Below are 22,618 nucleotides of genomic sequence, written 5' to 3' on the forward strand. Positions count from 1 at the left end.
CATGTGATGCTAAGTAGTGCAGACAGCAGGCGCACACAAAAGCCTCACACTGCGAGTGTGCACGTGTGTGCGTTTTCTCATTGCTCCAGAACTAATGTGTTATGAGCACAACAGCATGAGTCCAATGGGTCTTGCGAGTGGAGCGCGTAACTGGTCAAATGATCCACTGATAATTACACACAGCCCCTTGGGGAAGGAACCCTGCCTAAAGGCTGGAATAAGCTCTCCCAAGTCAGGTTTTTTTGCAGTCCAGCTATTCAGTGTCACCAACAGTACATCACTGGAAACTCAGAGGCCAAAACTGCCACAGTTACTTAGGTTACAGGCCTATCTTTCAAACCACCTTGACTGCGGTATGCACATTAGTGTAAATCAGCTCACAGCAGCAAAGAAACGTATTAGTCTCATGTAAACCTTCCCTCCAGCACTAAGCCATTATTCATGAGTGAAGACCACCGGCTATGCTGGATCATTTTTTGAATTTCTACAGGATGATTATGGTACGGCAGAAAGAAAAGGACACCTGGGCAGTGCCAGCCTGCAGTTCCGCAGCTGAAGCTGTCCAAAGCAGGGCACAGCTGTGGGATGACGTAAGAAGAAGAATTAAATGAGCGTGCTTTAGCAAGAGCTTGGTGTTTGACATCATGCTCTGGCAAATTGCCACTGCCCCCTCCCTCTGCTCTCCAGCTGGTTATTTATGCTTTTGAGTGACACAGACACCTCCCTTCTCACTTCATCTCTGTTTCCACATCACATCCCCCATAACACAGTTATGCAAATGCCAACCAGTCAATTCAGAAAATGTAAGAGGAATCGTCATCTTCGCCCAACTGGCCACTCGACCCCCTCAGGAGGGCAAGAAGGACAGTGTGCTGCCATGGGGCAGCAGGTAGTGTAGTTGGTAGAGTTGCAACCTCACACTCAAAGGACCTAGGTTTGATCCCATCTCCTACTGTAGTAGCCTTGAGAAAGGTACTTTCCCCAAAATGATACAGTAAAAAGCACCCATCAGCCAAATAAATAATCTCAGACCGACATCACAGTAATGTTTAATCAAGGAGGGAAAAAAAACAATGGAAACTTCAAGAGGCTTGATACATTCTTAAACAATGACTATGTAAATTCCCTTATCTTTTAAAGTGACTTTTCTTTAAACAAAAAAGGTAAGATGAGCGCAGGCATGCCTCATTGGAATCATTGTATAGAGCGTCCCCTAGTGAAAAAGGAAATCTTGCTCTTATGAGACATCACCCCTTTAAATACATCTGTTCATTTCCACTACTGCTTCAAAAAAAAAAAAAAAAAAAAAAAAAAAAAAACAGTTTGCCTTTAAAACCATAACTGAAGCCGTCTTTGTCACCAAAGTCAGTTTTCATAAAAGTGAGTGTGACTTAGCCTGATAATGTAAAGGTGACATGTAATTAGAATATATAATAAAATCAAGTACAAACTTAAATACATGACCTCCATTCTCCTGTAGTCCTGCTCATAGCCACTTTCGACAGCTCACAGAACATCTTCTACATGAAGATGTTGCCATTTCTTGCTTAGCCAATGCTTTTATCCAGTGTCTAGCAGTTATTTACTGTATGCAACTGAATACTTTGTCGAGAGACTAAGGTTCAGTGCCTTGTTCAAGGGTATTAGAGAAAAATCCCCTTTGAGGCTTAAAGCTGCAGCTTTTAGGTTAGAAGTTCATGCCTTCCTACTTCAAATTTGGTGTCTGATGTTACAGCCAATCCTGTAGACTGCCTCCCTGCTCTTTTGTCTGGTCCTGTCCACCACTGATCAGTGGACGTAGTTGTGAGGTTACAGCCATTAATGTGACACTGGAACAGAGGCCGAGGGCAAAGATCAGTCCTGTCAATCACCCAGAAAAAGACAAAAGCTCCATGAAAGGATCTTACTCAGGGCTTCTACAAGCAGCACAAGGCAGGAATGCTCCCAGTCACTAAGATCCTATATTTAAGACTTCTCTGTCTGGGGGTTGGGTTTATGCCCTAAAGGGGTGCTCACAAAAGGTGAGATGTTTAGGCTGAAACCAGTCCATTATGGGACAGTACAAGTGAGGTATAGACTCTGTGGCACTTATTTTATATGTGCGTTAGTTCTAGGACCACAATACACACATCCCAAAGTCATACAACAATAACACCAACATGTAGTGCATAGAAAAACAGAGTTGCAGTCCGCCGTTCAGGTTCCTCATAAAATTCGCTGGAGATTTTAATGCACTGCGAAAGAAGCTTTTGAAGGAGGTGCATCATATGACAGACATTGTGAGTCTTCAGCCTAAGCTGCAGGAGATGACTCCTGAACTCTGGCGCAACTAAAGGTCAGAGGCAGACACAAGCAGTGCCCTGAGTGACCAGTATTATTCTACTTTCCAAAGCCAGCTTTGTAGCTGCAGGCCACCCCACACCCCCGTAAAAATCACCCTTGTCGTACACAAGACAAAGGAAAAGGTCACGTGAATCTTACATACACAGATTTTTTTTTTTGCTCCTCCTATACTTAACATGCATGAGTTCCATTCCTTACTTCCTAAAGGTCCTGGGACAAGACCTTGGGATATTGGTCTACTGCTATCTGTCCCCACATGAGAAGGCACCTGCCTCACCTTCCCAGCAACGTCCAGCTCCACAGGAACACAACCCTGTCGTGTGAACATCCTCTGTAAGATGGAGTGTCAAGTGTCACACCTGTCCCCTAGACAGAGACATTTAAAGAAGTCCCTTGTCTCACACAACGCTAAAATAGGCCAGTGTTGTTCTGTTCACTGCTGAAGAGGAGAAGCTTATCACAGCAAAACGGGATGTAACAACAGAACTGAAACAGCTTCCAGTGCTACTTAATACCACTGCCTTTGTATGCTATTGTGCTGCTTTTGTGCTGCTTTGTGCACTGTTGCTCTGTGAAGAACCTGAACCTCCTTAAACTAAAACCCCTTCCCTCTTTGGCTTTCTGCCCATTCTACCTGTGGACATATCAAGGGAAGCTGACCTGCCAAAAACCAAACTGAAAAATCTGGACCACAATCTATCCCATGAGCCATTTCTTTCTTTCCCCGCATCTGCAAACATAAGCACCAGCAAAGTCATTCAGCAGTTGCCCTTCCACACAGTCCTGAGGGGTGCCCTGTTCTGGTTTGCTTCACGGACAGCTCCCAAGCAGCTCCCCACCTTGGCTTATCACCCCCTACCCCATCAGACTAGGCAGCTGTTAACTCCCTGTGGTCTTTGTCACCACCATTACTTGGGTGGAATTCCTTTGGCAAGGTCATGGGGTGGGGGGTTGGGTCTCAGTGGGGCCCCTTCCGGCAGCCTAACCATGAGACTGACATGAACCAGCCGAATATGTTTACAAAGAGAAAGTTTGGGGGGGGGGAGCAAAGGAAAAAGTAGGATACAGCAATAAATACCACCTTTCACAAAAATCTCTCTGTACTTCAAACTTGTGCAAACCCCCTGTGGTGGGGGGGTGCTACCTTAGAGGCTCAATTCCGATTTTGTTCTAAACTCCTTGTTGATCTCACGTACTACTGTAGGTGGCTTTTCTCACAGAAGTCAACCCTTTCTCATTAAGGTGGGGGGGGGAGCGGATTCGAATAAAATTAACAAAATTCTTAAAACGCAAGGCACACACACTTCGATGTTCCGAGGGGAAGGCTTCAAAAGACATTAGCACACCTGAGGACAATTAGTTTAATAACAAATAGAGCCACAGCCCACAAGTGGAATTTCTGCTACAAGATCAGACAGGAACAACTCCAAGTAACACTGCGTAAACAAGAGTTTGGAGGAAGAGCAGCCCTTTGACACCAATAAATCAGGACACCTCTTTGGTGAAACATTAGGAAGTGCACCAGTCGGTCACCGACATGACAACGACCTTCACAACAACGCCCGCTGGCAGCGTCCACCAAACACTTCCTCTGAAAGAAACCAGACTTGAAAGTGTTTCTTTAACTTTACTGAAATGATAAAATGTTCCCACCTTACTATTAAATCAAAGATGTTGCAAAAACTGGGCACAAACTCATATGGATATTATAGCTCGGTACTAGTAAACTGGACAAGAGTACAGGGACCAGTACCACTGCTCAAACGGACCACACTCCACAACAGTCCTAATATTCCCTTGTCGACGACAGGGGTTCTTTATTAAATGGAAGGCTCTGCAACAAGTAATGTAAGCTAGAGGACTGGAGACACTAAGCCAGCTGTAACACTGTGGCAAAAATCAGGCCGCCTTGAGATACTCAATCTGTGAAGGTCACCTGGCGCTGAACGCAAAGGGAATACAGACCTTCCTCTTCATCTGCCACTGAGTTTATGCAGCCAAATGCAAGAGAATGACTCTGAGCAGCAATATATTGCAACTTGTTTGAAAACTCTATGACAAAAGAAGAAGCGCTATCAAGTCAATGTCAAGTCTTGACCACTTGTTCTGTTTTTGAGGGTACATAAGTGGTTTACCGTTGCCTTCATCTTTGAAATGTGAAAGGCCAGGAGCTGTGTGGCACTGCGGATAACCACTGCACCACCATGCCGCTGAAAGAATTTACAACAAGCAAAATTTTGTTGCAGTTTACTAAGAGGACACAATGTAAATGCACAACTTACACAAATATTTGTATGTTTCCCCAGCAGACAATCTTAATGTAAGGGAGGGGCCCCATCACTTGCTGTGGGATGTTAATCAACTTTGCTCATCCACTGGGAGCTACAACACGGTGAGAGAGGGTGGGGGTGCTGGGGGTCCTGTGCAATACTCTGAGCCATCGTTCTGACTAAAAGGCCCACATCCCATTAACAGAAGCCACAAAATATCGGTGCAAAAGCCCAAAACCCAGTGCTAGATCCCTTGATAAATGAAACTCCAACACAGAGGGACCTATGGCTTCTTGCATCATTTAACACAAACATCTGACGTGCTTTACATCGGCTGTTCAACTGGAATCAGGGATGAGGTGGAGCTTCGCAGGGCTGAGAAAGTGAGGCCGTGACCACGCCGCCAGATCTGCCTCTGACAGCTGGCCAGGACCCTTGATTTGCAAGAAGTGACTCCACTTTCACTTCAAATGGAATATGACCTCTGGAATAAAACATTTATTAGGTTATAATGAAAAGATGCTCCAGTAATTTTGCAGAACTGCAAGACAAGCCAGGGGTGCGGGGCAAATTGCATTTGCTAAAGTGCACCGCTGGCTGCTGGCCCCTCAGATTTCCTGCTGTCCAGCAATGAAAGAATAACACAGACTTCCTCAGTGAGGTCAGTGGGGCTCCTCCTCTGACCGATTACCCTCTTCTTTCATTTAGTGAACTGTAGAGTTGCCAAGAAATAAAAACAACAACTCTGGATTCTGGTACTTAATTTGATTTCACAGCTCACAATCTGAGTAAATCAAAAGAAGTTGCTTAAAATATTTTACTGTGCAGCAAGGGAAAACGGTGTGCCTCTAAATATGTTCATTCATATCAGTACCACAAAAACTAACATGCTTGTCTAAATTAGACAAACTTTTTCAAGTTCCAATAAAAACTTTTTTTCTTCATAGGTGCATTGATTTGGTATAAGGGAGAAATAATTCAAGTCAACATTGCCCCCTACTGACCAAACAGGAATATAGTACTGTACAATACTTACTGTTTTTACCTCAATTTTCCTTCTCCCAAGTACTAAATTTCCTCAAAACATCCAGTTCAATGGCTTTGGTACTGAAATTCAAATTCATTTATTGCTGTTTTAATGACTGTTTTGTGACTAACATTTTTTTTTTTAACTTCTGTTAGTTAAACATGAAAAAAATGCTGCAGTAAATCCATTGTTTAAACACCAAAGTTCAGAATTCTGTACAGTATAATTCCCTACACAGCTAATTACACCAAAAAGGTAAAAATCAAACAGAAAAAAAACTACACATACCATTAAAACAATAATGAACACAGTTAAAATTTAATGGTTTGGATGTTTGTTTGAACCAAACCCAAACATGTCCTTCAACATCAAACATACATTGCAAACATTGCACAACATACCTTAATTACAAACTTGCTGAGACACATTTTAGAGAGGATATTTCAGCACAACCTGAAAAATGAAAAGGGAAACAAGCATCAGCACTGAATTCTCCAACTGAAACTTTTCAGGTAAGAGCGCATGAAAATGGAAATACGTATTTATACAGCTGCTGAGTGTATTAACCATTACACTGACTGAAAGGCAATGGACACTTTGTTCCATACAAAACAATTCAAAAGCTGGGAAACAAACATTTTTTAACTGCAAAAACAAGCTGAAATCCAAACACTTCGCACACACTCAGTCTTCTATAACAACTTACGTTGAACCTTATAAGACATTTCAAAGCCAGTTATTTACTGCTACGATGGCTGAATAGCTTCAAAGAAATAAGGCAGAATTAAACAAGTAGGAATACGTCAGTCCTGGAGCTCGGCGATTTTGCTTGTATAAAATGCTGTTAAACTTTGCTGCATAAGTGGAATTTCAGAAAAATTATAGGCCGTGAAATGTAATTATGAAATAAATAAAACCTTCTGTTGATGTAATGCACTCTTTGGAGAAAAGCTAGATGAATTAAAGTTTGAATGTAACAAAAGTAAGTGAACAAGCGATTACTGTATTTATGTGCTCTGCTCCAACTCCATTGCAACTCATTTTAATTACGCAAAAGTGGCATAACACGCCATGTCTGTGTGTTATGTAATGCACACATTGTGTTTTCTATGAGATGTGGGTCACTTTGGAGAAAAGCATCTGCTAAATGAATACAAGGGAATGTTTCATAGGCACTGAAGCCGAGACGACTGCATGTAAAATCAGGAAAACCAGAGTGCGGCTCCAAAATCCACAAGCGGCGAAGCGCGCTGAACTCACGTGACCCTACTGCTACTCGCACCGTGCTCTTTACTGCCATCTATCGGCTGGGCGTGAAACAGGCTGTGTTTGTTCCACAGCAAAACAGTATGACAGGGAGGAAACATGTACTTTTGAAACAAAATAATCTTAGTAGATTCGGAACCTTGTACCATTCTTGATTCAAGGAGAAAGTGGCCGAATAACAACAAAGCGAGCGCGCTCCCACTGAATCACCGCGTTACGGCATCAATTCAGTCGGGAACGCGCAAAAACTTCGGGGACTCAGCCTCAGGTCTGTTAATAAAATGCTTAACTCCTGTTTTACTGGTAACTCAGCCGTTAAAAAATAAAGCGACACCTACAACCCACCCGCGTTCGGTTCGCGAACTCTCTTCGGTTATTCGCTTCGTCTCTATTTTCTGTTACTTTTAGTTTGGGCGAAGCACAGCTTTTTAACTGACTTCCCTACTCCACCTCCAGTACAGGCGCCATTGACTGATCTATCTGTTAAACTTATAACTCATTTCACACCCCGTCGAACACACATCAGATTTTATTAAGTAGTCATGAGTAACGTACCAGCTTCCCGCCGTCTGACTTGAACTGTGGTCACGTGGCTAGCCTCGAGGACCACCCCCGCGTGCCCTCCTGCCCGCCTGCTCTCTTGAGGCCGCAAAAATACGTTAAAATTGTGCGTATTCTTAAAATATTTATTCAATAATATGCGCACGTTAGGCAAAACAAAATGCGCTCGAAAGTTCGTGTGAAGCAAAAAAAAAAAAAAATATTCCGTTATTTGAACTGTTTTATGTTTGTGTGGAACATTATGGTAACAACTGTTTTAGTTTGCACGCGTGTATTGCTACGCAATATGATTTACATAACTAAAAAAGCAACAACTATTTATGGAAAAAAAAAAGGAAACGCCGGGTCCTACTAAAAAAAAGGACCCCATAATGGTTCTTCGACCGGGTGTGAAGGTTATCGTTACCTGACGTAAAGGTTCTTATTTCTTTTAAATTCACTGCCTGGAGCTCTTTCTTTAGACTGTCGGATGGTATAAGTAATTCTACGATATCATGCCACAAGGTTAGAAAAGACTTGAAACTGTATTGTTTATTAATATAACGTGCGCGCGCAGGCAGGCAGGGTCCTGAGACTGTCTCTCCTGACGTGACGAGAACTCGGCCGGTGTTTCTGCTGTTACCCGGCTGTTGCTTCGTTGTCACGCGAAGGGAATCGTTTTAACTGCGCCTTTTCTGCATCCCCCCCGTTTCTAGTATGGGGCTCGGCAACGTGTGGAGGCAGTACCGCGTGCTGATCGTGATGAGCGCGAGCCTGGGCCTCATCCACTGGGGCTGGTTCCAGCTGAAGGGCCATCCGGCGCTGCACGGGAAGCAGCAGCGCGAGGACGACGAGTACATCCCCGAGCCCGCCATTGTGTCCTATGTGGCGTCGGGGCGGCAGTCCGGGGGAAAGTAGTAGTGTGTCTGCGCTCCATCATCCATGTATGCACTGTGTGCTGCTGTGTTTTGTTGTTTTTATTATTATTATTATTATTATTATTATTATTATTATTATTGTTGTTGTTGTTGTGTTTATTCACACTGGTGCTGATGTCTCCCAGTTCCGGGATGTTTGCTGGGACGTGAGTTTGAATCCAGCTCAGTCTGTGTAGCGTTTCTGTGTGCTTCCCCTGTTTGTGTGGACTTCCTTCTGTTGCTCTGGTTACCTCCCACCATCCAGAGATGTGTTTCAGGTGGATTGTTGGCTCTGCGTTCTCCTAAAACGATGTAGCGTCCCTTGCGGGGTGTACTCTGCCTTGCACCCTTGGGCTGCCGGTACAGAGTCAGGGCAACCGTCCACTAAACGAGCAGTTATTGATTGTTGTCCCTCACGCAACGTATTACTTAGCAGGTCTTGAGATGATACACTCCTGAATTATCATTAGCTGTGAATGATTTACTGTTCCCTCCTTCCATTCACATTGTGGATACGGTGAGAACCTGGAAACTCCACACTCCCTGAGCTGGATTTGAATCTCCACTTGAGCAAGCAGCTCCAGCATGCTGAGGCCCTGGCTTTACCCTCTACAGCGCTAAGTCACCGTTATAGTGCTAGACCTGTTACCTGTTTTATCTGTTCACTGAATGTTGTGTCCCTATGTCCCATGTTACAGATTCCTAGGCCTTTTGAGAGCAGTTGATCATGACCATGAAGAACCAGAGTTGGCTGAGGAAGAACTGGCTGTGGGTGGCAGCTGCCTCCTTCCTCGGCATCCACGTTGGGACGTGGCTCATGCAGAAAGCCATGAAAAGCTCTGCTCATTCGCAGACACGGACAAAACAGAAAAGTGTGGACGAATGATGTCTCGCATTGACGCTGGGGTGCAGCCACGCACTTTTTGGCTGAGTCATAGTTTAGAAGCCTTTTAGAGGAGATTTAAATTAAATGGACACTCTCTCCCTTGTGGAAATAAACCATTATATTAAAATTAGTGTTCAGGGTTTTTTTTTTTTTGGACCTGTCTGCCTTTTTTGTCCGTTTTGTTTTGTGAAAAATCAAAAGATGTCTCGTCTGTCAAAGAAGCAGCCCTCCGTCTGCACGGCTGCCCCTCTGACAGACAGCAACGTCTCCCAGAAGCTCGCTGTCCTCCACCAGATACTTACATCCTGTTTGGGCCCCTCCGGCCGACTCAAGCAGATCCACAATGACGTGGGGGGTCACGTCCTAACCACTTCCACCTCTTCCGTGCTGCTGAAGGCTGTCCAGCTTTCTCACCCTGTCCCGAAGCTGCTTGCTGCCGCTGTTCTCAACCACACCTCCCGCTTTGGTGACTGCGGCCTGTTTGCTGGGGTCTTGTGCTCTGCGCTCCTGGTGGAAGCTCGCAGGCTGATGGTGGAGCCCCCTGCAGTGGCCACTGTGTACAGGCAGCTGCTCGGCCTCTGCACCACCTACCTGACCCAGGAAGACTGCAGCTGCAAGGTGAGGGTGGAATTCAGCAGCAGCCGGGACCTCCTCACCCTGACGCGCTCGGTGCTGACAAGCAAGCCCGCCTGCATGCTGACACAGGTGGAGGCCGAGCACATAGTCCTACAGGTTGTGCAGGCCTTCTTGCTGACCGTGCCCTCCTCCACCACGGGTCGTGTTCGTCTAGGGACAGCTGTGACGCATCTCGTGGAGGGGCAGCCCCCGATGGCCTCGACTGCGCTTGTGGGGCTGCTGGTAGACATGCCGGAGCAGCTGCGGGCTGCAGATGTCGAGAGGCTGGGCGCTGATCTCAGGGTGGCTCTGTTCAGCACCTCCTTGGCAGGGGACCTGGCGGAGGAAGGGGACGGGTCCCTGGAGGTGCACGGGGAGACCATCGTCGAGGAGGCCGTGCTGCAGCAGCTGCTGGAACTCGGGGAGCAGCTGGTTACGGATGGGGTGCGGCTGCTCGCCTGCCAGAAGGTGGTGCATCCAGTCCTGCGGCACATGCTGAGGGGGCGCGGCCTCGTCGTGGCTGAGAGACTTGGGCTCGCCCTCATGGAGCCTTTCGTCCAGATGACAGGCATGGAGAAAGCGGAACCAGCTGTGCTAACTTCACTATCCAGTCACTTAGTTATATATCTGTGTTTACAGGCAGAGGCAGTGGTTTTTCCTTTCCCCACATAGAACATTATCTTGTTTACAATTTTGGCATGGCGGTGTGAACCTCACACCTCTCTCTACAATCATGATTGTCAGCCTAATATGTGAAAGAGCTGAAATTCTTAAAGCTGTGGCCTCAGACTTCCACTGTGATACAGGTGCTCAGCCGGTGGCCACCTTCCAGGTCGCTGTCCCGTTCAGCTGCTATGGGTGCGTGGGGACCCTTGGCGTCCACCGATGTGGCTCCAGAGAGCTGCTCCATCTCCTCCCTGCTGGGGACCCGGCCGTGTGCACATTGGTGCTCTGCCACCGAAGCGAGACATCACTGGATGAGCTCAAGGTACCAGGACTCGCCAGCAGGGGGTGCGGTATCGCAGCGGTGTGCAAAGGAGCTTGAACTGAAGTTTAGAATAACAATAACAGCTAGTGCCTAGTTTATTACCAAAATTGTTACAGTCCTTACAGATGACATGAACAGTGCTGTGTGTCCAGTGATGGGATCTTTTCACCTTTATTTTTCCTATTAACACACTTGCATGGGGGCTCTAGGTGACGTGTCAGACAGCAGAGCAGGTGCTAAGGCAGACACTGAAGGAGCCCTCAGCACTGCTTGGAGGCGGCTGCACTGAATCACACTTGGCTTCCTATATCAGGCACAAGGTGAGAGCAGAACAGCAGCTCCGTGTGATCCTATCTTGTTCTGTGCGGCTAAGGCCACGGGTGGCGTCATGATTGAGGAGTCGGGCCTTTGGCCTCAAATCCCAAAAGTAGCACTGATGTTGCATGCTCTGTTTCTCATTTATTAAGCTTTATGCCTTTGCTGTAAAAAATAAAGGTGTGGGTGTATGTCTAGGGAGCTGTGAAATCTTTACTTCCAGTGTCTACCCGAAGGTGATTTTCATTGGGGTGTTTTGATTGGCCTGTGAGCCACCCCTCCCTCTTCCTCCCAAGAGCAAGACCGTTGTGACACAGGCCACCTCTGATCTGGGCTGCTCCCGCAGTGACTATCTGCTGGCTGCCGAGGGGTTCTGCCGTTCCCTGGAGGCCACGGCCCGAGCCCTGGAGTCCGACACCACAGTGAGTTTGATGGATTTGTGCCACGCCCACCGCTGGCCTACCTCAGCTGCCCCACCGCCAGGGGTCTCCTGGGCAGAACTGGTGGGGTCCTGCGGATGCGGCCTAATCAGCGGTCAATCCAACATGGAGTGGACTCCCCTCGGGACTGGACACGAGCCCTTCCCTCCAGCGCCTCTCATAAACACCGCTTCTCAGCCACACGTACTCGATTCTTTCCCTGCCAAGTTAAACGCCTTGCAGGTTGCTGTGGAGACAGCAAATCTCATTCTAGATCTAAAGTACATTATTCAGGACAAAAATGAACTTTTCTCCTCATGTCAGTCAGGAGTTTAGTGATTGTACTTCTGCTTAATAAATAAATCAAAACTGGTTTGTTTCGCCTGCGGAGCTCAGAGGTTCAGTAAATGATTTTAACACTAGGTGGCGGTATTTCACCTGCTCAAGAGTTTCATATCGCTAGTTGATTTGCGTTTATAACTTAAAGCAAAAGAACAAGTTTGCTGCAGTGTTTTACTTTTGATCAAGCCTAGTAAAATTTTGCAACACTTTGTATATTTTATAAAACAGCATCAGCACAATTGCATATTGTGGTTTGCCATCTTGTTTTACAGGCTAGAAATTCTGGGTAGAAAGTAACCCTCACTGCACTGTCATGGAACAGATTTTGTGGGTTATTATAACACAGCTCAACTTATTGTGTTTTATAGACATGAGGTTAAATGTTTACCAGCTACAGTGGCTTTGAAGGGTAATGATTTGTAGAGCTGAACTGCATATGGTTCTATGGAAACAAATGATGGCAAAGTATGTAGTATATTAGCATATGTTTTTGATAAATTAACTGCGTTTTGCAGAATTAATGGACAAATCGTTGCCGCCCGCAGGGAAGTTTGGATCAGCCGTGGGCTCCGAAAAATAACGCTCTGCCTTGCCTGGCTAATTCCAGTCGTGGTCTACGAGACGATCCCGACACTGCAAACACACATCTCGGTGCTGCGGACACTGCACAGGCTTCCAGTGATGGTTCTGAAATAAGGCTCTGTTTATTCCAACACCACCCAGTGGAAACTGCAGCTGCAGAGAGTTCCATCTGCTCTGTAGGAATGGTGAACGCAGGGGACCCAAGTACGGTGCACAGAGCTCCCCAGCAGAAACTCAAGAGAAATAGTGCAGCTGCTTACAAAAAAAAGTGTTTATTAGTCCGATTTTCACATAGTTAGATACACGTAATATTTCTTCACATGGGCAGAATGAACAGTACTGCCGGTTATAGCAGTGTTTAATCAAAAATGAACACACATGGATTCTGACCTAAACATAATGAAAGGAACTGAATGTGTTCTGTAAAATAAAGTATGTTGGTTCATACTCAAATGCCAAAAAGTAGGCTCAGTGCAGGATGCAGTGGTACGTTTACAAGTATTCATTTACTACGTTTTTGTCCAAAGCGACGTACATCTCAGAGGAAAATGAGTGCGTTACATCAGCAAAAGGAGAGACTTGGATGGAGACAAGTGATTCTAAAGTACACTTAGTTTGTCACATTCCACCATATTAACCAGTATACATCACATTAGTGGCTGCATAAAGGTATTCAATCCAGTATTCAACAATTTCTAAACACAAAACTAAGGTAGATATTTACATGTGAGTTTTAAGACCCTTCATAAATGCATAGAGATTCAGCAGTTCTGAGAGGAGTACGTCATTCCGCCACATTGGAGCCAGAACTGAGAAACTTTGTGCTTTTGATTTTGGACCTTTTGTATGTGGAACCACCAAGCGGGCAGACGTGGAGGAGCATAGCAGTCTGGTTGGGGTGTGGTGAGCGATCAGGTCTTGTACTGTAGGTATCTGAGCACTTACGCTGCAAAGATGCTCCCACCGATGATACGACACCTTTGCCCAGTCCTCCAGTGCTCAGATCATCTCAAGCGCTGCTCCAAATTCCTGTTCCAATCTTCTTGTCCAGGGACTTCATTGCTCAGAAGATGAAGGGCACCACAGCTTTCCTGGATTTGGGATAGCCTTTGAAGTTCTTCTGGTAGAATCTATTGAACAATAGAGGGGCAGGGACTCTGAGCAAGTGCTGTTTCACATACTGTCCTTTTGTACAGTCATTCTTTTAGCAGACACTTTTCTCCAAAGCTACTTAGGATTTACAGATTTATGCAGCGGTGTAATTTCCGTGGAGCAATTTACAGTAAGTGCCTTACTCAAGTGTCCTACAGCTGGAGGTGGGATTTAAACATGCCGCCTTTTACATCTAAAGGCAGCAGCTGCAACCACTAGACTACCACTAGTGCCGCCGGACAGCTCATTTATTCCCAGTTTACGTAAGCGCTGCCTTTTGCGTCCAAGATGACGGAGAAATGGTCAGTGAAAATGATGCTTCCAGAATGATTCATAAACAGGAGTGAAGGTCATGAACATTTTTGCCTAAATGGGTTTAGTCACATTGTGACTCTCCTGCAGCATGAAAATGACTTTCGAGTGACACATTAATAAACTGCTGTTGTATTTCACAGCAATCCGTTGTGAAATATTGCACTTTAAGAACAGATGCCCAAGATGATGTCTGATTTACTGTCACAGATGGTTATCGAGACTCATTTATAGGTCTAAAACCTATTCCGTGGCCTTAGGAGACACAGGAAGGATGTACTTTTACATCACATTTATTCACCTAGCTGACCCTTTCTCCAAAGTGGCTCGCAGTGATTTAGTCATTTATACAGCAGGGTAATTTTACTGGAGCAATTTGGGTACCGTCCTCAAGGGTCCCACAACAGGAGGTAAGATTCAAACCTGCAGTCTTTGGGTCTGATCACAACACTCCGACCCCTATGCTATCGGCTGGTCCAGGAGGAAGGGTAAGGCGTGTGGTACCTGTGGTGGTGGTAGGCTCGCGGTCCAATGGAACACATGGTAAAAAGGGCAAAGGAGAATGCGGGCATGGACCAGGTTGCTATGGCATAGCCAAACCACTCGACGATCTCCCCAAAGAAGTTGGCGCCCGAGATGTACTCGAACAGTCCTCCTGGGGGAACATTGGGGCAAAACGGGATGCGAAGATCAGGATCGCTCCTCGTCGCGGTAAAACTCACCGGCGTCGCGTCATAAAGAGCAACAGTGACGTGTGATGACGCTCGAGCTGCTACCTCTTGGAATCCTGTAGTCCGTTTCTCCCGGCTTCCTGAGCTTCCGCAGAATTTGGTCGCTGTGGATGTTGATGGCCATTCCCGCGTAGAACACAATCAATCCTAAAAACGAAGGCAGAGAGATGGTCGAGCTCCTCCTTCGAAAAGCGCACCGTTCTGCACGGCCCGCCTCCACAACTCCAACAGAACGCGGTTAAAATTAAAAGACGGATCGGATGGGCTCGTTTCACCGCCCTCGGTGGAAAACTAAGAGCCGTGTCACAAAGGTACCGTTTTTACAACCCGATGGCCGAGGCCAAGATGCATCTTAGCTTGGATTGTGCAAGTTTGGCCAACTTTACTTTTACATGGTCAGATTTTTAACTGAATAATCTTTTCGAAATCTTTTCTTAAAGGGACTGAGTCCATTAATGTAATGCTGTAAACACCCCACCCCACCCCTAATACGTCCAACGTACCAATCCACAGGCGAGCATCTCTCAGCCAGCTGTGCTCGTACTCGGCGCAGCGGAGCAGATAGTAGCCTTGGAAGAAGCCGTTGCAGGAGCAGAAGACGATGGCTGAGATCATGATGCAGAGAGGGCAGGGCCGGCCGTGGATCAGCAGGGCGTAGATGAAAGTTCTGGGAGAACCAGGAGAAGAACGCGTCAAAGGAGCCACGGCGAACTTTGACCGCAGCGCTGAGGATGCCAGCTGACGCTCGCCACACGAGCCGTGACCTCACTCCCAGAACATCCAGAGCAAACCATGAAAGCAAATAACTGAGTAATTGCACTCGTTAACCCATGTGTACAGCAGGGTAATTTTTACTGTGTCAGTTCAGGGTAAGTGCCGGGGGCAGCCGGTAGTCTAGTGGTTAGAGTTGCTGCCTTTCGAACCAAAGGTCACAGGTTGAAATTCCACCTCCTGCTGTAGTACCCTTGAGCAAGGTACTTACCCTAAGTGACTCCAGTAAATGTATTCAGCTGTGTACGTGGATAAATAGCTGTAAATTGAAATTGTCAGTCGCTCTGGAGAAAAGCATCTCCAGCTAAACGAATAAGTGTAAATACACCTTGACCTGGGCCAGCAGCAGGTGGTGGGATTCAAACTTTAGTCATTCGGCTGTGGGCTGATGGCACTAACCGCTATACGCCTTTGAAACTGATCTACCGAGTTAGAAACGGTAGCTGTGCGAGTCCGTGATGGTTGCGGACGCACTTTGGACGAGATCACCGATATGTACCACTGACTCACACTAACCGGTTCTTCTGGCCAGGGTCGCAGCGGTTTGGAGCCTATTCTGGAATCACTCGATGCTAGGAGGGGTCCACCATGGGACAACTCTGTCCTCCTCCATGAGTCACCAGTCCATCACAGCGTAGCCACATACTTTGCACGACAGGCCAATTAGAGTCACCGACAAACCTGAAACGTGTGTCTTTGGACTATGGGAGGAAACCAGAGCAGCTGGAGGAAATCCATGTAAACGCCACACAGAGATGGATTCAAATCTACTCCCGCAGATGCCCAGCAAACACAGAACGGTCCGGTCTGGACGCGAGGAGGCGGCACATGTAGTTCCCCCAAGGTTAGAAAAACAAATAGACAACGTTCAGTAGAGCATGAATCACGGTTAGGGGAACCACAGATGAATCTGTGCTCAGACTCGGTCCCTCAGGGACTAACGGAGGAATGGAGAGAGCCACCCCAGGAAGCCCATCATAAAGTAGCTGGATTAGCAAGTCCTCCCTCCCAAATCCATATTCAGTTGCTATATCATCAACATCAAGGACAGACCCCATTCGCAAACTGAAAACAGCCACTGTGCTCAAAATCCCGCCATTTCATTACATCACGCGGCAAAAAAGTCATGTATGTGCGGCGTGAAAAATGTCAGTCAGTTCTGTGCTGCATCAGATATTTGACACCATGGAAACTCTCTCGCTGAGCTCAGAGACACCTCTGTTCAAGCCCTGGTTTCCTTCGCCGGACCGAAGAGCGGCTCTCGGTCAAGCCTTGGATTTGCGAATTCGGTCCAAAATTGCGATCGCAGCAGTCGCCCTCCACCCCGAGAGCTGTCAGCTGGTGCCGATTGTGCCCTAGCAACCCATCCGAAACACATCTGATCAGATTAGTTCAGAGCCCGGTCCACCGTGCGCACAGATGAAAGCGTGGAATGCAAGATGGGCACCGTGCCATGCTCTTGCTGCCAGCATCCATTCATTTCATCCTCCACATTTCTTTCACGCTTCCAAGAACGGCTTTTATTGCATTCACTTTGCGGTACTTCCCCTGGAACACGCTGGAGCAGTTACCTTCTGGCAGCACTTTACTTCCCTCAAGAAGGTCCATGCCACAGTGAGCTCTTCCCACCGCTTCTCCAGCCTGCAGAATGAAGGCATTTCTCAGCCAAGTCCACAAGATCTCCCACACAGATCTCACCTCTGGAAGTAATGCAAGCAGAAGGTGCAGAGAAGCAGGGCTCTTCCCATGGAGGAGCTCTCCTCCGCTGTGGCGAGCAGAAGCACGGGCACCAGGAAGGACGGCAGCTCCTGGGCAAACCAGGCCACCCTGGCCGGGACCATCCTGCGCCCCTCAGAAGGGTCCACGTAGCGGCCGTACGGCGTCTCCGTCTTCTTCTGCCTGACCAAGAATCCCAGGCCAAGCAGCATGAAGCCCCAGCTGCACCATTGCACCACGTCCTGTCGACACTGCATGTTCTCTCGCTTTGCCTCGTGAGGGATTGCCTGCCACCCTGCTATCATCCATCCACAAGCTTCTGCAGGCTCCGCCCAACAGGAAAATTATCACAGGACTAATGATCAGGCTGCCACTGGGAGACTGAAACACAAGAGGGCTGTAATGTGCATTAAGCAGCTGTGAGGAGCACACTTGGCACATGCACGTAAAGGATATTGTGACGTGAAACGCTCAAGCTCCTCTGGTATTTTGGAGCTTAAGACGGGCTGGATTCAGGCAGCTGGTTCAGTACGATCCTTATGCCACTGATGTGGCTGCTGGGTGAGTCTCCGACTCAAAACAGATGGTTGATGTGGACGCGAGCGCTGAGGTCCGTGCCCGTCTGCACACGCGTCTCACACTTTCAGTTCGAGAGGAGGTGGATTTCATCCATACTCTCGGGTAAGTGAACGTGTCTTCAAAATCACTGTAGTGTTTCGGCGTTTCATGGAAATCAGACAAGGAAACAGGCTTCGTGAAACAGTGGAGAATGACAGGGCTGCGTTCTTAGACCTTTAGGTCAATCAGTGCATCTTCTCTCTTGAGTCCTTAATCGGGGTTTGTGAGGAGCAGCTGGCCTCATTTTAGGGCATTTTCTTGAGGTGAATATAATATTGTGAAATGCAAGACAGTTTTCTGGGGAAGTCTTTTTTTTAAATATAAATTGGAGGTCAGTGCACATGAGAAGGGGAACCCCAAAAACTGCAGCTAGGTGCCATGCCTCCCTAAAAAATGCTCCAGTGTACAGTAAACAAGCATGTAGTTGTCATGGTTCCCAATATCTGTTTACAGCCACCGAGAAGGTGCTGATTGACATGCAGAGAGAAAAAGAACCAGAGACCACAGTTGTGAAGATCAAGCATCTAGCACTTGTTACCCCTTATATTTATTTATTATACACTTTTGACATAAGCGACTTTCAATGAACTCTATGTAGTTTTATCAGCCCACACACCTTATTCACCAGAGTAACTTACACTGCTAGATACCCTACTAACACTGGGTCACTCATCCATACATCAGTGGAACACACACACACTCTCTCTGTCACTCACACACTATGCATGAACCTGAACAGTAGGTCTTTGGGAGGAAACCAGAGCACCCAGAGGAAACCCACACAGACACGGGGAGAACACGCAAACTCCACACAGGCTGAGCAGGGATCGAACCCACGTCCTCTCGCACCACCCAGGCGCTGCGAGACATCAGCGCTACTCGCTGTGCTACCGTACCGCACCTTTACGCGTGTCTTTTGTCCAGACCGCATTCCCATCTTCTTACGAGTGAAGCGTTGTACTGCATTCAGCAGCCCTGAGTTCCAACATGATCCCGTGCAACAAAGTCACCGAAATGCCCCAGGGATAAAGTGTAAAGCTTAATATTTCTGGACTATTCATAAGAGCCCTTTCACAGTATTTCACTTTGAATTCCTCATTCCACTGTGAAAAATCCTTGCGGATGAAAGCCAGTAGTGCCAAGGCAGGTGGGGATTCTCTGAGGATGTGGCTGCATCGGTGATGAGGTGGCGTGAAATGAGGAAGAAAGCATGGGACTGCAGAGGTCCCACATCTACATAAGAACAATGGCTGGGAGGAATGCGGGAATGGAAGAAAATCCCCGAGTGGGAGGGGTGCGAGCCTTTGAGAGCCCAAGGATAACAAGGCAGGCTTGAGCGCTGGGTTACAGATACCCCACCCAAAAAAGGGTCACAGATGATCCAACAGATGATCCAACACTGGATGAGATGTGGGTGAGGAAAGGATGTTTTTCTCCTGGCCACGGAATAGATGCTCCGTTTACAGCTGCTGGTGATGGGGTGGTCTGGCAAACAAGCGGTGCGATGCAGCTGTCAGCTTTTCTCATGAGGCGTGTGCGAGATGAACGTATGAGCACGAGAGAAAGTGCTGGAAGTCGGATCACCCTGCGGGCTCCTGCGAGTGCGCAGAGTTCTCAACGTGACGAAATGAAGCTGGCTGAGCGTTCCCCTCTCCCTCTGCTGGGATTCTTTGATTTTGCAGCATCCACATGGACACGAGGAATTCCTGCTCAGATGACCCCCCCCCCAAGCCAACTGAAGGCCTGGAGGAGTGACCCTCCCCCCCACCACCCCACTGCAGTCCTTGGAAACTACCTGGTGCACCTCTGAACCAAACCCAGTTAGGCTAAGGTCCTCCTCCAGTGGTCCTCAGGGTCTACGGGCGGGAGGATGGAGCCAGTTTCTCACTCAGGTTCCACAGATGCTGTACTTCCCGGTGCCGGAGGACGAAGATCCGAATCTTCCGGAGGAAACTTCCCGACCTTCACAGTTTCCTGCCGACCGCACGCAGCAGCGCTGTACCAAAGACAAACGGATTCAGCAAGACGTGCCATCGGACTATAGGGCCAGAGCACAATTTTTCGCAGCTTTCATTCCCCATTTTCAGTAGATCCTCTGCTTGACCACGTTTGTCAACGTCTTCTTTGACGCCAGAACAAGCTGAATTTGAGGTCCTGGTTCCACAAGCTCCCGTTCAGCTCAGGGCTCTTGTTTCAACCTGCGGAGATGGACGGGTTCCCATTGGATTTTCTTCATGGGAGAAACAGGGAGAATGAGGCCTCAAAAATGTCGGGAAGCCCTATTTCTTTGAGGGCAATTAACCATAATTGATAAAATCACCCTCAAGTGGAAATTCAAAATATGGCCATTACTTTCCTGGGAGCACATTTCCTCACGTTCGCGAGTCTTAAACAGTTTACGGTTTTGGTCCCACCGTTCCTTCGATGCAGCCGTCTCTTCTGCCCAGATTTATTTGTTTAGCCCATTTCTACTGCAGTAAATGAATCAAGATTCCATCTGTGTTCCGGGAACTTCCCGAGTCACACAGGCACCTGGGTTCAGACATTCCATACCCAACCTGGACTGAGCAAGACCAGGCCATGGCTACTAACTCCACCCCAAAGCTGGGGGATTTCCTTCAACGTGGCCAAGATGGACAGTATAATCCAGGACAGGAGACCTCTTGACAGCTACTTTTCCTCGAAGGTGTCAGGTTATTCCTGAATGAAGAGGAACAGGGATGGACTTCATGACCACCCTTCCATGCTTTCATCTCCACATTTTATTGCTTTCCTACAAAGGGGAGCAGGGAAAGAAATACTGCATATCAATAATAATAATAATAAACAATAATATGTAAACCAATGACATCACTCTTTTGAGTTCATGGCATAAAATAAACCAAGGGATCAAGAATAAATTCATCATGTCTTCTTTGGTGCGACAACATGTATGTAGCTGTCCCAGAGCAAACTTCTACCAGGAGTGATTTCACACTTCGTGGAGGGAGATCAGCGGCTAGAAATTGCACGTTAGAATTGAATGGAAAGATGTGGAGGGCATGTGTTTTAAATTTCTCCCAGTTGAAAAAAATACTTTTGCTTTGAGTAATAGTTCCAGTGAATCGTGGAATATATGGACATTCTTCTGGGAGTTACTGGAAGTTGCTGCATGAGCAACCTTCTGATCCTGAGCCCTCGCTCCAGGTGCCAGTTAATACTCGCTTTTCCCCGGTGTACCATCTCTCTGCATGCCGTTTTGACCCTACGCATAAACCACAGGTGGTAGGAGGTGATGGACGAGTGGCAAGAAGAGATTAGAAGGTTTCCAGGGAGTCTTGCACAGTAGCTGTAGTTCATTGCGGACATTTTAGTTTCTGCTGTGGACACAGCAAAGAGAAATGAAGAAAAGATCTCATATAAAGTGTTAAATCTGTGGGACGTCCACCAATTCCACACGGTAGCATGTAATCTGGTTGCGTCAGGGAGGTAAAATAAGAGACTGGTTTAACCGCATGGCGACGCATTGAATAGCATGCATTTGGCAGGAGATTCCTCCCATAGTCCAATGAACTAAAACACAAGTCCTAAAACCAGATAAAGAAAAATCAATTAAAGCAACAGGACAAAAACGTAGTCGTGCACATCGGCTTGGAGGAGTTCCAGCCCATCCCTTACGGAGGAGCTTCAAGTCAGGGATGCTGGTGGGCTTCCTCGCATTTGTTTAATTGGGTTCTCCATCTAGTTTTAGGACTTTTGCGCGAAAACTTGACCGTGTTTTACGTCATATTTGTGCAAAAATAGAGAAAATTCTAAAACTTTCAAGCACGACTGTATAATGCAACAGCCTTCATGGCACTGATGACAGGTTCATTCTCAAAGTTCAGCAAAGGATCCTAGGTTTAAAAAAAAAAAGCAACAAAGACAAAACACGAAAACCCAAATCCACAACAATGCTATAAACAAAGATGACTGTCAACGGGTTATTTATAGAATGCCACATCTGCGTACCAGATCTCACAGAATTTGCAAACATAAAACCACAGCGAATTGACTCCAAGAGCCTCATGCTTTCCCGTAAAGCTCTTCATGACTTGGGACCTCTCCCCCTCTCATTTCGCAATCGTTGTTCTTCTGACATGATCTCTTGCACATCCCTCACTTGACCTGTCTACAATAAGGTCTACCTTTCTCATGCAAGGCATCTCAACTGTGGAACTCCCTCCCCTAAACATTGGCCAGTCTCTTCCTCTAGTCACCTTTAAATCCAGGCTGAAGACCCCCATTCTCACAATTACTTACATACTTCAGACTTGTGTACTTTTTCTTTGCCACATTCTCCCCTCACGTCATTAATCTTATTTTCTTTTTACAATATTATTCTGTTGATTTTTGTCATTTTTTAAATCGATATATTTGTACACACATTTTTTAATTCTAAAATGCTGCGAGAAGCTGCTTTTAAAGATGCTATACACCTTTATATACGCTTAAGTGCTAGCACCCTTAAACATATAGATGTTACCTTAGTTCAGGACAAACATTGTACAGTAGGAGACCTTATGGCCCATTAGGGTTGGTGCCATCAAGTCTAATTTGCCCGATAGTGACCACAGGCTTCTTGCGAAGGGAGTAATGAAAGTGGCTTACCGCTGCCTTCTTCTGCATATTTTTGAGTCAGAAACACGTGGGGAACTCTGCACACCAAGGTGGATTCAAACTATGAGGTAACACCTTGCCCTGCTGTTCCAGCATGCTGCTTTACAGTATCAGCACAGCAGGTTCTTCTCTTAATTCAGAAGATCTGACATTTTTGTCATGACTTGTTG

The 22,618-nt window shown here is 46.8% G+C and overlaps 3 protein-coding genes across 4 annotated transcripts in view; 1 reads left to right on the forward strand and 2 right to left on the reverse strand.

Moving 5' to 3' along the window:
- slx4ip (SLX4 interacting protein) overlaps positions 1–6,068 on the reverse strand; it is a 28,084-nt gene extending 22,016 nt beyond the window's left edge. The window contains exon 1 of the mRNA XM_018740020.2: positions 6,042–6,068. Coding sequence (XP_018595536.1) covers positions 6,042–6,068 — 27 coding nt within the window. The remainder of the gene's footprint in view (positions 1–6,041) is intronic.
- A 1,803-nt stretch (positions 6,069–7,871) lies between these two features.
- mkks (MKKS centrosomal shuttling protein) lies at positions 7,872–12,221 on the forward strand. Of its 2 annotated transcripts, none has more exons than XM_018740001.2 (6): positions 7,872–7,971; positions 8,163–8,390; positions 9,062–10,432; positions 10,671–10,852; positions 11,062–11,172; positions 11,440–12,221. In XM_018740001.2, the coding sequence occupies exons 3-6, from the start codon at positions 9,334–9,336 to the stop codon at positions 11,920–11,922; spliced, it is 1,875 nt and encodes a 624-aa protein (XP_018595517.1). In that variant the 5' UTR covers positions 7,872–7,971; positions 8,163–8,390; positions 9,062–9,333; the 3' UTR covers positions 11,923–12,221. The 2 variants fall into 2 exon arrangements, with proteins under 2 accessions (XP_018595517.1, XP_018595518.1); XM_018740002.2 differs by having other exon boundaries at positions 11,464–12,219.
- Positions 12,222–13,376: 1,155 nt separating this feature from the next.
- LOC108927124 (3-oxo-5-alpha-steroid 4-dehydrogenase 2-like) lies at positions 13,377–17,542 on the reverse strand. Its single transcript, XM_018740207.1, has 5 exons — positions 17,175–17,542; positions 15,209–15,372; positions 14,751–14,852; positions 14,479–14,629; positions 13,377–13,640 (listed from the first exon to the last, which is right to left on the reverse strand). Exons 1-5 carry the CDS (start codon positions 17,495–17,497, stop codon positions 13,574–13,576), a joined length of 807 nt encoding a protein of 268 aa, XP_018595723.1. The 5' UTR covers positions 17,498–17,542; the 3' UTR covers positions 13,377–13,573.
- Positions 17,543–22,618: the final 5,076 nt, after the last annotated feature.

This window comes from Scleropages formosus, chromosome 4 (assembly GCF_900964775.1).
Source record: "Scleropages formosus chromosome 4, fSclFor1.1, whole genome shotgun sequence".
Taxonomy (NCBI): domain Eukaryota; kingdom Metazoa; phylum Chordata; class Actinopteri; order Osteoglossiformes; family Osteoglossidae; genus Scleropages; species Scleropages formosus.

Bases quoted from the DNA above. Each gene is read 5' to 3' on its own strand.
- mkks (XM_018740001.2), top strand. From the start codon at position 9,334: ATGGACACTCTCTCCCTTGTGGAAATAAACCATTATATTAAAATTAGT. The intron at 10,853-11,061 runs GTACCAGGACTC...TGGGGGCTCTAG, and splicing joins CATCACTGGATGAGCTCAAG to GTGACGTGTCAGACAGCAGA. The intron at 11,173-11,439 runs GTGAGAGCAGAA...TTGGCCTGTGAG, and splicing joins CTTCCTATATCAGGCACAAG to CCACCCCTCCCTCTTCCTCC.
- LOC108927124 (XM_018740207.1), bottom strand. From the start codon at position 17,497: ATGATAGCAGGGTGGCAGGCAATCCCTCACGAGGCAAAGCGAGAGAAC. The intron at 14,853-15,208 runs GTACGTTGGACG...CTTCGTTTTTAG, and splicing joins AGATGCTCGCCTGTGGATTG to GATTGATTGTGTTCTACGCG. The intron at 13,641-14,478 runs GTACCACACGCC...ATTGTTCAATAG, and splicing joins CGAGCCTACCACCACCACAG to ATTCTACCAGAAGAACTTCA.